The sequence below is a fragment of the Pygocentrus nattereri genome, chromosome 11 (assembly GCF_015220715.1).
Source record: "Pygocentrus nattereri isolate fPygNat1 chromosome 11, fPygNat1.pri, whole genome shotgun sequence".
Classification (NCBI taxonomy): domain Eukaryota; kingdom Metazoa; phylum Chordata; class Actinopteri; order Characiformes; family Serrasalmidae; genus Pygocentrus; species Pygocentrus nattereri.
In genome coordinates, this window is record NC_051221.1 from 5168733 (window position 1) to 5184153 (window position 15421).

Here is a 15421-nt window from a genome sequence, read left to right on the forward strand (position 1 = left end):
TTGAATTATGAATACGACTTTATTCTAATGTGTATTGTGATAAACTCACTGCTGAGGTCACCTGTTTAAAGAATTGCTTAGACGCCTAAAACTTTCACACAGTACTGTATGTATATCACCAGGCCTCCAGTTGGGGGATGATTTAACCATATTTTCTGGCCTAGACCTGCTCATGCTGGTGCCAGAGAACATAAAACTCAAACAGAAACATAACAGAAACACCAGAATGCTCAAATACAGGTCGAGTACATTCAGATATATATATATATATATACATATACATATACATATATATATATCTGGAGCACACGTGCTCAGTTGTGGTGTAGCTTCATAGTGAGGGAGACAGTGCATAATATTCATACATACCACAACTGCACAGAGTACAGAGAGACGTTACATACAGAGAATCCAGAAAACTGTACAATATAATATACTGATAAATGTCCTTTATGCACAGCGAGAACCGTGTGTGTGTGTGTGTGTGTGTGTGTGTGGGAGTGGGGGGGGGGGGGGGGCAAGATTTCCAAGATGCCGTGGGTTACACGATGCTTACTAATGACTGTATGTTTGTACTGTACATATCTGTATGAGTGTGTGTGAATTCTGCGTGTGTGTGAATTCCGAATATCTTGTTCTTCTCCGCTGTCCTCTTTTCTCTTTTCCTCTCGTTCTGTCTATCCTTGCGTTCGAGGGTCGAACGAGGCTGGGCGGAACTTCATCTCAGTGAAAGGAATGGAGAAGTCCTTCCCCTTCCACGCGGTCCAAATGACACCCTAACACACACACAGTTTGCATAACACATGTCAGCTGGGACTAAGCACTTTTAAAAGGTCTGGGCAGCATATTATTAATTCATATTGATATTTTCATTCTTTAAGACCAGGGCTAGACCAGGGCTAGACCAGGGCTAGACCAGGGTTAGACCAGGGCTAGACCAGGGCTAGACCAGGGTTAGACCAGGGCTAGACCAGGGTTAGACCAGGGTTAGACCAGGGTTAGACCAGGGCTAGACCAAGGCTAGACCAGGGTTAGACCAGGGCTAGACCAGGGCTAGACCATGGGACGCTGCATATTTTACAGAACAGTCTTATGCAGAAGTTGAATGAACTTGGCCAAGTTTTTACGTGAAAAATAAAAAGTAAAAACAGCACATAAAACTTGTACACAGGTCAAATCTCATGTTAATTGTTTTTAGATATGTTAAATTTAGTGAATAAGCAGTAATTGTGTATTAAAATGTGCAGACGTATGTTTTCTGTCGATGTTCGAAAAATCTACCAAACATAATTTGACCAGGCGTGCCCAAACTTTTGCAAATGACTCATACATACACCACAATACAGTGGATATATGTTGTTGGTACTTGTCTAGTATCTTATGGTTTGTACGTGTGTGTTGGGTCGTACTGGACGATTGCTGGGTGTGTGTTATTGATCACGCCTGGCAGTTGCTGTGTGCGGTTCATGTTGTACCTGGTGGTTAGTGTGAGTGTTGTAGAGGCCGTTTAGGTTGGCCTCATGGCAGTTCTTGTACCACCAGCCACCCCTGTAGGACATGGCACAGCGGGTGATGAAGGGCTGGGGGTCACGGTCCCGCGTGGAGAACGGCCGTCTGTCGTGGTACGTCATAGAATCACCTGTTGAGTTAACAGTAATGATAATTATGATCGTGACACTGATACATAATAATGAAGTAAACATGTTATGGGGGTGCAGCTCATGATATTATAGCGTGGGGATAAGGTTTGTGTGGATTAACTAAACTCGCCTGCTGTGCCCGAATAGCCAGACACCCGGATCGTGTAGCGTCTTTTCATCGAGTCCACCGAGAAAGTGGAGTACAGCGCGTAGACAGATTCATCTCCTGACCTCAGGTCCACTCTCAGAGTCATGGGGGTCAGCTTGGTCAGATTGTGGAGCAGTTCATTTCCTTAAAGAAAAGAGAAAACGGAGTGAGAGATGTACCGATGGCACATTTTCACATCTTGGACAGGCCACTAGGGGGATCCAAAGGCCACAGCTTTTTTGTTTATGACTTGATTTGAGTAGCAATATTGCGGCAATATACCAAAGCCCAGTGTGTGTTCTCTTTGTCCTGACTGAGTATACATTTATCTTCTTACGTCCTGCTGGTTAGGGTTAGGGCTAGGATTAGGTTTGAGGTTAAGGTTAGGATGAGGACCAGGGTGAGGATCAGTGTTAGGTTTTGGGCTGAGGTGTAACGTTATGGCTATGCCTCCAAAGAACTTTTTTTGTATCTGATGGAGCTCATTCTTGTTCATTAAAATTCCCAGTATAATTGCACTGTGGTACATCAGGATATGGGTGTTAGGATAAACCTATCATGCTGCCTCAGGTGACTCCTTCTGTGTAGTAGCCGTGTTGTCATTGTTCAGCATAATCCTGTTGCAGGATACTGCTTAGCATGCTGAAAGGATGGTAGCAGGCTCTGTATCACAAAGTGCTGCTGCACAGTTTCAAACAGGGTTTGCAGTGATTCCTAGTTGGGGCTTTAACTGACATGTTGTGAAAGTGAAGTTACGTCAAGTCAGATTTTTGGCCTCCCTTCTTCTGTGATGACACTTTGCGGTGTTTAAATGGTGCTTATGTTCTGAGGGATCAGGCTTCTGTTTGCTTATGTTTGGGCTCCGCAGTGCAGATGAACTCTAAACAGTTTCATTGTGACTGATGGTTTCCTCACCAAGCCAAAATTCTCCATCCAGCTCTCCAAAGCCCTTAATGTACTCGTGCCAGCCCCTGAAGAAGTCTGTTTTCCCATCTTTTCTTCTCTGGAAGACCTGGTACACACACAAACACAGGATTAACCTTTGAAATCTCTAGACAGCTGATCTTCATATTAGATTGAGATTTTTGATAAAAAGCAGTTTATTTTCTGCTTATTTTCTTGGTGAAGTGTGAATGCTTTAGGACAGAGAGAGAGAGAGAGAGAGAGGGAGAGAGAGAGAGGGAGAAAGAGAGGGAGAGAGAGAGAGAGATAACTGTAACTGTTTCCAAGGAAGAGAATAAGAAGCAGCAAACGGATAAAGCTGGTGTTGACTTTACATAAGTGATGTATGGAACTGCACGACTGATCCACGGTTGGAATTCTTGTGTTCGATTGCCAATCAGCTATAATGACCCCCCCCCAAACAAGCCCAGAATCAGTCCTGGGTGTGGAATCGAGTACTTGAAGTGTGAAAATGCAGTTAAACGTTAATCTCTTTAGAAGTAGCTAACGATGGGATTCGTGCCTCCAGAACTGGAGCTGAGAAACACTGGGAGACAGAGAGATAGCTTGGTGAGAGGAGTCAGTAGAGTGACAGTTGGAAAGACTCCACCCTCTTACCGTCCAGCCTCCTCCATCAGTCTTCATATCGCAGTAAACTCTGACCGGTTTGCCCTCTTTTCCTCCTGGGAAAAGCTCCATCACACCTGACACTCGCATCCCGTTCTGCAGCTGCTGAGAGCAATCAGAGGGGAATGGGAACAGCAGGGAACCTGAGAGGTGGAAAGAAGAAACAGAAATAGAACTTTGTTTTCATTTATTATGTTTCAGCTGCACTAACTGAAGTGCTTTAACCAGAGTTTCCATATCTTCCGGAAAACTCAGTCATGGAAATGTTAGTAAAGTCCTGGAAAGGTGTAAAGTTGGGCCATTAAACCACACAGTATATTTCCACCGTTTCATCCTGCCTGCCGGACCTTTTTCATCCTGCCATGCTGGATCTCTCTCTTTCATTCTGCCATGCCGGATCTCTCTCTTTCATTCTGCCATGCCGGATCTCTCTTTCATTCTGCCATGCTGGATCTCTCTCTTTCATTCTGCCATGCCGGATCTCTCTTTCATTCTGCCATGCCGGATCTCTCTCTTTCATTCGGCCATGCCGGATCTCTCTTTTTCATCCTGCCATGCTGGATCTCTCTTTTTCATTCTGCCATGCCGGATCTCTCTCTTTCATTCTGCCATGCTGGATCTCTCTTTTTCATTCTGCCATGCCGGATCTCTCTCTTTCATCCTGCCATGCTGGATCTCTCTTTTTCATTCGGCCATGCCGGATCTCTCTTTTTCATCCTGCCATGCTGGATCTCTCTTTTTCATCCTGCCATGCCGGATCTCTCTTTTTCACCCTGCCATGCCGGATCTCTCTTTTTCATCCTGCCATGCCGGATCTCTCTTTTTCATCCTGCCATGCCGGATCTCTCTCTTTCATCCTGCCATGCTGGATCTCTCTTTTTCATTCTGCCATGCCGGAGCTCTCTCTTTCATCCTGCCATGCTGGATCTCTCTTTTTCATCCTGCCATGCCGGATCTCTCTTTTTCATCCTGCCATGCTGGATCTCTCTTTTTCATTCGGCCATGCCGGATCTCTCTTTTTCATCCTGCCATGCTGGATCTCTCTTTTTCATCCTGCCATGCCGGATCTCTTTTTCATCCTGCCATGCCGGATCTCTCTTTTTCATCCTGCCATGCCGGATCTCTCTTTTTCACCCTGCCATGCCGGATCTCTCTTTTTCACCCTGCCATGCCGGATCTCTCTTTTTCATCCTGCCATGCCGGATCTCTCTTTATCATCCTGCCATGCCGGATCTCTCTAGTCATCTGATCTTCGTATTAGAATAACCTGGTGGGTTTTTCCGTGTCATCATGCAAATGAAGGACCCATACTGAACATATCTGGGACATTAAATAACATAGTGCACTGTCTGTACATCAGATCAAACATCTTCCCTCTGTCAACAGGGTAAAGCTGGATACCTTCAGTATTGTGCAAAACTGCCATGGATGCAGAGAAAAAGACCCTCCGTTGCCCCTCTTTACTCTTAGAAATAGTTATGTCAGCTGTTTGTGAGTCTATGAGTGCCTGATTGTCTAAACACAGTGCGGTGGCTGCATTAATTTGCCCAAAGGTGAAATCTACTGAATACTAAGAGGCAGATTTCACCGTTCCGTCATGCACCACGCGCGGTGGCAGAGCTCTCCACTGAAGTGTAACCTGACTGGGTATACCTTCATACCACAGCATGTTAAATACCCCTGTTTCTTCTTCTCACTACTTCATGCTCAGTAATGAGTGCTGTGTCGGTGCTGCACCGTCCCGTCTGTTTACTGGGTCTAATGTCTGTTTAATTATCGTATTTATTGCATTGTTTCTAGTTTAATGTCTGCACGTTTGCACTTTGTACTGTCTGTTCTGTTCCATGTTGCACCATGTTGGCCCTGGAGGAGCGTAATTTCACTCCACTGTGTTCTTTACGCAGATGTTATGACAATAAAAGCCTCTTGACTTGACTTGAATGCTACACACCAAGGTGAAGTGGACTAGTACTGACTGAGAGTGCAAATTCTAACATATACTGTCCTGCATATTTTGGCATATTCATAGCTTTTAATGCCTAGTTCATATCTATTGTAATGTGAGTCTAAAATGGATATAACATCTTTCCATGACATGTCTTTGTCCTTTTTCTTCTTCCTCATTATGGCAGTAATTTTACTACATTGTAACATCACTGAATTGTTTGTTTTCTTCCAGTAGACGCTCTGTTTTTCAGCGCACATTAGCCGCTCATTCACTGCCAGCAGAAAATGTGCTGCAATGTAGGTGCTTTAGTTTTGTTTGTCCATCACGCTGCTGTGAAAAGCTACCTTCACTTCTCATTGCTTCAAACGGAGTTCATCTCCTTTTGCCACCTCTATTAACATATTAGAGTGAAATGCTTTGGATATACATTATATGAAATGCTTATATATACATTATAAAGCAGTTTTTATAAATGAATTCACTTTTTTTAATGATCAGCAACTAATTGTGGCCCTAATAAGTTAAGAATATTAAGGAAGTTAAGGATGTCATCATTTTAAGCAAGAGCTGTTGTGTATATAAATGGTAGAAATTGCCCTGATATTTGTCCTGGAAATGATTACTTACAACGAGTGGGACGCCAAGGCTTGGATGCAGAACTCGGACGTGGATTAAGCCTAGTCTCAGGCTAAACTGCAGTTACAGTGGTGAGAAGCTCTTGGATATTCTTTTTAATCTAGTCTAGGTGTAATGTGGGTCTGGGAAACTGGCCCACAGTGTAATAAAACATCCCTGTATTTGAAATGGAAACATTCCACCATGGCCATAATAAATGTACATGAATGCTCAGCGGACATTTACTAAATACACGCACCAAACAGTCTGCCTTACATTTGAGGAGCAGGAGCCTAGTCTAAGAAGAAATACCACTGGTGAGAGCTGGCTGAGTTCTGTGGAATAGGACAGGAAAAGGTTGCTTTATGTCCCCATAAGGGAAATTTGTTTTGGATGAAAATGATACACAGCGTTAAGATTTAACGTTAAGATACTCATAGATATTTACTTGGCCTGTAAATCTGTACACTACACTACATGTGACTGGAGGAATTTGCACAGTAGTGAAGAAAATGGATTGAAAAACAATGAACAAACACTTAACTATGGAAACACACTCACCGAGCACTTTATCAGAAACACCTATATGCCTACCCACTCATGGATTTATCCAATCAGCCAATCATGTGGCAAAATCTTGGCGATTTTGACTGTGGCGTTCTTGTTGTTGGTACCAGACGGGCTAGTTTGAGTGTAACTGCTGATCTACTGGGATTTTCACGCAAAACTGCAGTGGGCAGTAGGTCCACCAAAACTGGGCTAAAGGACTGGAAAAGCGGAGCCTGATGTGATGAATCTTGACTTCTGCTGAGGCACACAGATGGTAAGATCGGTATAGGGTGCCAACAGCACAAATCCATGGACCCAAGCTGCCTTGTGTCAGCAACCCAGGCTGGTGGAGGTGGTGTAATGGTGTGGTGAATATTTTCTTGGTACACTTTGGTCCTGTTAATGCCCATCAATCATCACTTGAATGCCACAGCCTATCTCAGTATTGTTGCTGACGATGTCCATCCCTTCATGGCCACAATTTACAATCTTTTAATTGCTGCTTCCAGCATGACAATGCACCATGTCATAAAAAGTCATCTGAAGCTGGGTTCATGAACATGTCAGTGAGTTCAGGGTTCTTCTGTAGCCCAGTCACCAGAGCAGAATCCAATAGAACATCACTGGGATGTGGCAGAACAGGAGAGTTACAGCATGAACACCCAGTATTAGCTTAGTGTTTCCAATAAAGTGTGTAAAATGTGGACTGTCTCTTGAAGATGTGCCCAAGTAGCGTGCACATTTCTGCACCGTAGAGAGAGAAGGTTGTGCATGACAGACCACTGGACCTTGCTCTTCTTTTATTTTACTTTGATTTCCTGTGAGTAACACCAGTACAGCACTTTGAAACTGCTTCTTGATTCATGTATGATTGGACAGGTGAAGCTGTGAGACCTGGCTTGTGTGGTCATCTAGTATAATATGCCAACTGGTGGGAATACTGCCCATGTATGTGCAAGTCACTGGTTTGTATTTGCGCTGTGTGCTTTGTGTTTCATCAGCCTGGGTCTCATCACTGAAGCCTTCTGCTTTCTCAGCTGGAGCTGAGGTTTGAAGCTCCGATGCGTTACAAGTGCTCAGGGAGAGACATACACTTGTAGACATAGACTGAGACGTTCGTTTTGGCTCTAAAAATGATCGCATGCTTCACAGAATATTATGTTCAGTTGTGATTAATTCCTACATTATAATAACAATAAATGTGCGCATTGATAATCCCCTAATAAATTCAAAATAGGCTCTGAATGCTTATTCAAAAATCATTCTAAATAAAAATAAGTTGTTTTAGGTAGTTTTAAATGAAACTGTTCGCTTGAACTGGACATCAGGCATCTCTTATCTTTGCATAACCTCTAGCCCATAGATTGTTGTTGGAGAATGGAGGTGAGAACAGCACATACTGGGGACTGTAGTGCATCTCAGGGCGAAACAGGCTAATAAGAATAGAAAATTAAAATAATTTCATGGGCCGATCGGGACTGTGTCTCAGGCCTGACTTGGCCCGCAGGCCTTGTGTTTGGAACATCGGTGCTAGATAGCTAGGTGGTTGGTTAGTGTAGTGGTTAACACCTCTGCCTTGTAGACTGGGGTTCAATCCCCCACCTAGATAAGCAGCCAATAAGAGTTCTTGGGCAAGACTCCTAACACCACCTTCGCCTACTTGTGTATAATAATCAAATTGTAAGTCGCTCTGGATAAGAGCGTCAGCCAAATGCTGTAAATGTAAACGTAAATGTAGAGCGTACACAGCACCATCTAATAAACAACAAATACCCAATCATGTAGCTGGGCTGTCGTGTACCTGTGGTGAACTCTGTTGAGATGGCTGCCATGTAGATTCCTCCTCTCTGGCCCTGCAGTCGGGCTGTGTAGGTGGACGAGGGGTGCAGTCCGGTCAGCTTGTACTCAGTGACGTGATGGTCAAGGATCACTTCCTATTGGTAGCGACAAAAATACAACGGCAAATCTGTAGTTAGTACGATTAATTGGTGTCTTGCTTATTAGTGGCTGCTGACATTCATTTATTAGTAGAGTACAGTGGTTGTGTTATTTATTTCTGTGACTCTCCAACTCCAAGAGCTCAGCCTGCCGACAGATACTGAGACCAGCAAAGGACAACCTCACTCCAAAAGAAAAGCGGGTATTAACTATGGTGGAATGATTTGCTGGTTTGGGATCTGTCAGGACAGATTTCCATTAGGGTCAGTAGAGGGTCGTCTCATGGCCCAGCCTGTTTGAGAAAGCAGATGCAATTGGACACCCGCTGGAAAGCTCATGACCGTTACCTCCCCTTTCACCGTTTTCTTCTTTGCTAGACTCACTTTAGTCTCCCGGCCCTCTGTGAAGTACGTCAGCTTGTAGCGTGACACTGCTGAAGCAGGTGGTTTCCATGACAACACGGCTGTCCGTGGGGTCACCTGGCTGGCTGTCAGGTCGCGAGGCCCCTCCCCTCTTCCTATCATACAGCAAAAGGATGGGTAGGATTACAGCACTGCATTGGCAGACTTGAAGACTGAGGTTAAATCTCTACTACTGACCACTGGAAGTGAAGATGGTGGTGGTTCCTGAGCTCTTGCGGTCTCCCAGCTGGCTGACGATGGTGACTGTGTATTTTGTAGATGCTCGCAGAGCCTGAAGCTGCTGCTCCACTGCGTTACCGGACACTTTGATCTTCAACTCAGAGCCAGGGACTAATACAGAGATGCAGCAACATTATTCAGAGACAGATACAGAGCTGAGACTTATGCATCCCATTCATATGGGCCGTTCTACCAAATTAGCTCAGGGTAGTTCATATATATATATATATAAAAACTCCATGTTCCTACACTCATTGTCCACTTTATCAGCTCCACTTACTGTACAGCTGCACTCTGTAGTTCTACAGTTACAGACTGTAGTCCATCTGTTTCTCTGATACTCTGTTACCCTGTTCTTCAGTGGTCAGGACCCCCATGGACCCTCACAGAGCAGGTACTGTTTGGATCCTTCTCAGCACTGCAGTAACACTTATTTGATGGTGGTGTGTTAGTGTGTGTTGCTCTGGTCTGAGTGGATCAGACACAGCAGTGCTTCACATACAAGGTATTAGGGAACTTTGTTTTGGGATAAATTATTAAAATTTTTATAGTTTTGATTTTTCATTTCTTTTTAATGTGAAGTGGTAAGATTAAGGTTAATTATGAGTTTGTTTTTTTAAATAAAATGTATTAAAATGCTGTCGCGCATTTTCGAGTCACTTCAGAAACAGTTGTAGTCTGTAGGCCTGTAGGCGGAGCTTTACTTTAGCCACGCCTCTGCATTTTAGAGCACTAAGTGAGACTCCATCCCTGTCTCTCATGGCCACATGGTGAGCAGTTAGATCCAATTGTTTTGTAGTAAATGTCCCCCAAAGTCTGAAATTCAGCGTGGAAGAACTGTCACATACGTTCTGCTAGTTGCGTTTTAATGAAATTCGTTATGATTTTGTGTGTACAGCTGTTCAAAGTTGTGTTACTGGCTAATGTTTTTGGGTTCTGCTCAGAAGGGACACAATGGTTTGTTTAATCATTTATTTTAATAAAATAAACATAGTTAAGCTATAGGGTCACTCAAAGCAAAGGGATTTTAGTCTAAAATCCAAAGCCTGAAATGGGTTTTCAGCTCTGACTTTGAACCAGTTCAGCAGAATATTTGACATCAAACCAAAAGTTGTAGACATAAGTTAAGTGATAATTTTTTTTTTATCCCACAAACGGGGAAATTCCACTTTTAACCCATCTGTGAAGTGAAACACCACATACACACTAGTGAGCACATACACACACACACACACACTAGGGGGCAGTGAGCACACTTGCGGTGGGCAGCCCTATCCACAGCATCTGGGGAGCAGTTGGGGGTTAGGTGTCTTGTTCAAGGACACCACAGTCATGGACTGTCGGCACTGGGGATCGAACCAACAACCTTCCGCTCACAGGGCTGGTTCCCTAACCTCCAGCCCATGACTGCCCCCTAAAGTCACATAGATAAAAACTTTTCTGATGTACATTTGGTGATGATAAGTGAGAGAGCATCCACTACATTTCCTCAAGCCTCTTTTTCTCTGGCGTTTATCTTGTTTTATCTGATTTGTGATTCTAAAGTAATAATCTACATGAGGTCATGTGGTTTTCCCACAACTCCAAAAAGGTGAAATCACTGTAACATACGGCCCCAAGTGACCTCCTGCTTTTATTTGCAGTCACATGTGAGCATTTTATATCAGAGTCACCTCAATTAAAAACAAAACCATCTGATTTATTGCTCACCAATTCCAAGTTATGAAAACATGAAAAAACACACATCAAAGAAGGTCTGCGAAGAAGAGGTAATGTCCCATTCTGTGCTTGGTTGGACGTCTTTAGTCCGTATTGTGTTTAATTCAACTGAACCTCACCGGAGTTTGTTTAGTAATGGACCGAGACTGACCTCCTCACTGGCTCTGTCTCTGCTTATTTGGTGGGAAAATGAGAGAAAGAAGAGAGAGTCTTTGTACGATTTAATACTTTAAATCATTCATTTTATGCTCACTGGTCAGGACACACTGTCTGGACACACAGTCGTCTGCAGTCGTACTGATCACTGGCAGCCTCTCCATCCATGACGCTTCAGTGGGCCTGCATTTGTTGTGCTCCCTATTTCTACATGAGCCAATGGTAATGGCACAAGTGTCTGCAAATTGCCATAACTCATGCGACTTATTTCCATCAAGATCAGCTTTTTCTTTCATCACAGATAAAGTACAAGTACACTCTCTTTAATGCATTTTCCTTACTGCTGATTTTTCTGTGTGTCCTGGATGGCTTGTGCTAGTCCGACCCATCTGAAGATAGAAAACGTTAAATTTGTATAGGATCAAAATATAAATATTCAGAAATTGTTTTTAGGTGTTCTAATGAGCCATACTGACCGAGCAGTCTATCAATATAAAGACACACTGTTCAAAGCCAGGGACAATATTATTACCATTGCTTTACATAGAAATAGGTTGAAGTTTAAAAGTCTTGAGTGAAGAAACGTGTCACGCAAAGAAAAGCAGGCCTACAGCTCACTAAAGCATCCTGGATGGAGTTTCCAGTGATGTGCATGACTGTAGAAGACTGAGGTTGCACACTGTGTGCAGACCAAGGTGCGTAAATTGAACTTTTATTACAATTAAAATAACACTGCGTGACATTAAAGTGCGCAGTGACTTTCTCTCTGAACCTTTCCTCAACCCAACAGACAGCCTTGAGTTCAAATGCAGAAGAGCGTGTGGCCTATAAAAACCATAACTCAATTTGAACGGCTGAAGGAAAAGTGGTTTTTAACCACAAAAAGAACATTTTCTTTAGGGCATTTTTCTAAGCGCTGATTTTACTGTGTATCCTGGACGTCTTGAGGAAGTCCATTCCTTTCTCATGATCCAATTGGCTTTGTGTGAAAAGCAGTCTGTGAAAGGCTGTATTGTTGCAGACCGTCTTTAAAAAGGCCCTAAGGAGTTTGCGCTAGTGGACCCCTGCCTCTGAGATGCTGCTCACCTTCCTCAGAGCCGTAGACGATGACGTATTGGTCGACGGTTGCCAGGGCTGGCCTCCATAGCAACAGGGCCTTCGTATCAGTGACATTTATGGCCCTGAGGTCAGTTGGAGGGTCAGGTACTGAGGTTCAGAAGAGACAAGCGGAGTTAGATATTTCAATGTTGAACTGTGCAGTCTGTCAATACGCTCAAAAACATTCACATGAAACGCCTCTTGGCCAAAGCTCAGGTCAGAATTTTACTGGAACACAGTCCAACAGGGGCCCCTTAGAGAAATGATGAAGTGGTGTTTTTCCAGATACGACACCTGCTAGATCTATTACGAGCACTGGGGCCATTTAACATGCTGTTAAAAAGCAAACTTGAAAGCAAGAATATAATGGGGGAAATTCTGTCGGAAAAACGTGCTCAAAATGGCTATAAAATCATTAAATAGGAAGCAGGTAATAATCAAAATTAAGAATTATCTGTTGACCACTTCAATGACCAGGGCCCACGGTTTTATTAGTTTCATTAGTCTGAATGGAAGTCCCTGTAGTTTCTGATTAATAGGCCTTAGTATGTAATACTGGGGTTTTGGTTAGAGAATCATTACTGAAGTCACTATTACATATTGTATTTATTTCCAGGGAGAACGATGCAAAGGCTGAGGCAGAATAGAGGACTCTACCCAAGGCCATTGCCTTCGTCTGATTAGAAAATCGTTTTTGAACACAGTGTGCGGGGACGCAATCTTACGTGTCAGCGCTATGTCACTGATTGAGTCACTCTCGTCCAGTCCAAGCACGGATATCACGCTGACCTCGTAAGAAGAGCCAGGAGAAAGCCTCGAAAGAGCCAGACTCGAGTCTGTAGAGTCCACTGTCACAGAAACAGGCTCTCCTGCAACCACAGAGCCTTAGCATTAGGAAGACACAAGCCTCAAATAATTTAAGGAGAAATATTTATTAGCTGAAATTGTAGTTTGGCAAAAAATCTAATTTACAGTTTTCCCTTGAATTCAAATGGTCACCAGTGAGCCATGAGCTTGTGAAACGCTTGGGAACGCATTGTGAGCTTGTGTTTGTGCAAAATGTTGAGCCTGAAGCTGCAGCAGAGATTTTCCAAAGTGATAGCAGTGAGTTACAAACACAGTAGGCTTTTTTAACTTAACAGAGGCTGGCAGACCTCCATCATTTCCGTATGATTTCTGCCTGAAAATAAAAGCTTAAAGTGAAAACAGGCTACAGCTTTTCTTTGCCATGGATGCGCCACAAAAAGCTGACACAATCCTAGGACTTCTGTTCTTCAGACCTGACTTAATCATCAAGTCACGTATTTTTACTGTCATTCAGATATTTTTAATATTGTTGATATTATTGACACCCCCTTTGAAAGAACTAAGTGTAGTGGGTTCCTAGTCTCTGAATAGACCCGTCACAGTTATTATGTAGCTGGCTGGTCAGGTATTTGAGATGATTGCAGAGTTGTTAGCTTTCACAGTCACGTTAAGTTTTCAACAAACAGAATGTGAATTGGGTTCATCAACAAAATAGGCAATTCAATTTTTAATCCCAATTATTTAAATGGAAATGTCAGCGGGAATTTCATAATGACAAGCCTATCCTCCACGTAAAGAAAAGCACAGCTTAATACAGTTGTATATGTCTTGTCAACTCCCAAAATTGCCAAGATTACAAAAACCTAGTTCTAAAAAAATATTCGGACAGGATCTTAAGGGTGCAGTTTGCACAATGTTGAATTGTGGATATAAGCTTCCATTGTATACTAAGGCCCAGTCCCATTTCACCCCTTGCCCCCACCACTTGGTCCCTATGCCTTCGTTTTGCACGTTCACACCAAAAGGTAGGGTGTCCTGTTTCTTGTTAAGATAGAGGGGTATGGTGAAGTGTTGGGGAGACATGACCCTCCAAATGGAGGTTTTTCAGAGGCACAGTCCAAACACAGTAATGTTATGAGAGAAGAAAAGAAAAACCAGCAAGATGGAGCACAAGAGACCAAAGAAACCCACAAATGTGAGAATTTTCTCTGTTAAAAAATTACATTAACTGTTTTATTGTCTTGGATTGATGTCGTTTCAGTGTATTATGGTCCTTTTCTTCATAACCATAATAAAAAGCACTAGTGGTACACTGATGTGCAAATCATTTAAACTAAAATAGTATAAAGACAACATATCAAATGTTGAAACTGAGAAATTTTATTAACATATGAAAAATATATTGCCATTTTAAATTTGATGCCAACAACACGTTCCAAAAAAGATGGGACGGGGGCAACAAAAGACTGGGAAAGTTGTGTAATGCTAAAAAAACACCTGGCGATTAATTGGCAACAGCTCAGTAAAATGACTGGGTATAAAAAAAGCATCTCTTTCAGAAGTAAAGATGAGGAGGGGTTCACCACTCTGCACAGGCAATAGTTCAAGAATAAAGTTTCTCAACATAAAATAGCAAAGTTTTGTTTTTTTATCATCTATGGTAAATAATATCATTAGAAGACTCAGAGAATCTGGAGAGATCTCTGTATGTAAGGGACAAGACCAAAAACCATCTGCTGGCCGTGATCTTTGGGTCCCTCAGGCAGCACTGCATTAAAACCAGGCATGATTCTGTAGTGGAAATCACTGCATGGGCTCAGAAACACTTCTGAAAACCACTGTCTGTGAAAGCAGTTTGTCGCTGCATCCACAAACGCTGTTAAACTCTAAAACACAAAGAAAAAAACAGGATCTGAGGGGAAGTGGAAAAGTGTCCTTTGCTCCAATGAATCAACATTTGAGATTCATTTCAGAAATCATGGACACTGTGTCCTCCGGCCTGAAGACCGCTTGTTATCAGCACACAGTTCAAAAGTCAGTATTCATGATGGTTTAGGGGGTCATTAGTGCACATGGCACGGGTGACATGCTCATCTGTGAAGGCACCATTAACATTGAATGATATATACATGTTTTGGCAACATCTGCTGCCGTCCAGACGACGTCTTTTTCAGGGAAGGTCTTGGGTATTTCAGCAAAACAATGTAAAACCACATTTTACACGTATTACAGCAGCATTGCTCTGTATGAAAAGAGTCCAGGTGCTAAACTGACCTGCCTGCAGTCCAGACCTGTCACCACTGAAAACGTCTGGCACATTATGAAATGAAGAATATGACAAATGAGACCCCAAACTGATGAGCAGCTGAAATTCTGTATCAAACTAGAACAGAAAACAGTTCACTTTCAGAACTACAGCAGCTCCTCAGTTCCCAAACACTCACAGAGCGCTGTTAAAGAAGAGGTGATGAAACACAGTGGTAAACAGGCCCCCGTCCCAACCTTTTTGGAACATGTTTTGACATCAAATTCAAAATGGGCATATGCTTTTCAAAAACAATAAACGTTTTCAGTTTCAACATTTGATATGCTG

At 42.9% G+C, this 15421-nt stretch overlaps 1 protein-coding gene across 2 annotated transcripts in view; it reads right to left on the reverse strand.

Moving 5' to 3' along the window:
• The window catches only part of LOC108410944 (tenascin), a 50063-nt gene continuing 34642 nt past the window's right edge, over positions 1–15421 (reverse strand). For both annotated transcript variants that reach the window (XM_017682280.2, XM_017682278.2), the window contains 10 exons: positions 12747–12890; positions 12010–12129; positions 9007–9159; positions 8791–8924; positions 8271–8403; positions 3349–3500; positions 2704–2800; positions 1771–1932; positions 1476–1639; positions 1–776 (listed from right to left, as the gene is read on the reverse strand). In XM_017682280.2, the coding sequence (XP_017537769.2) occupies positions 678–776; positions 1476–1639; positions 1771–1932; positions 2704–2800; positions 3349–3500; positions 8271–8403; positions 8791–8924; positions 9007–9159; positions 12010–12129; positions 12747–12890 (1358 nt within the window). In that variant the 3' untranslated portion in view covers positions 1–677. The remainder of the gene's footprint in view (positions 777–1475; positions 1640–1770; positions 1933–2703; positions 2801–3348; positions 3501–8270; positions 8404–8790; positions 8925–9006; positions 9160–12009; positions 12130–12746; positions 12891–15421) is intronic.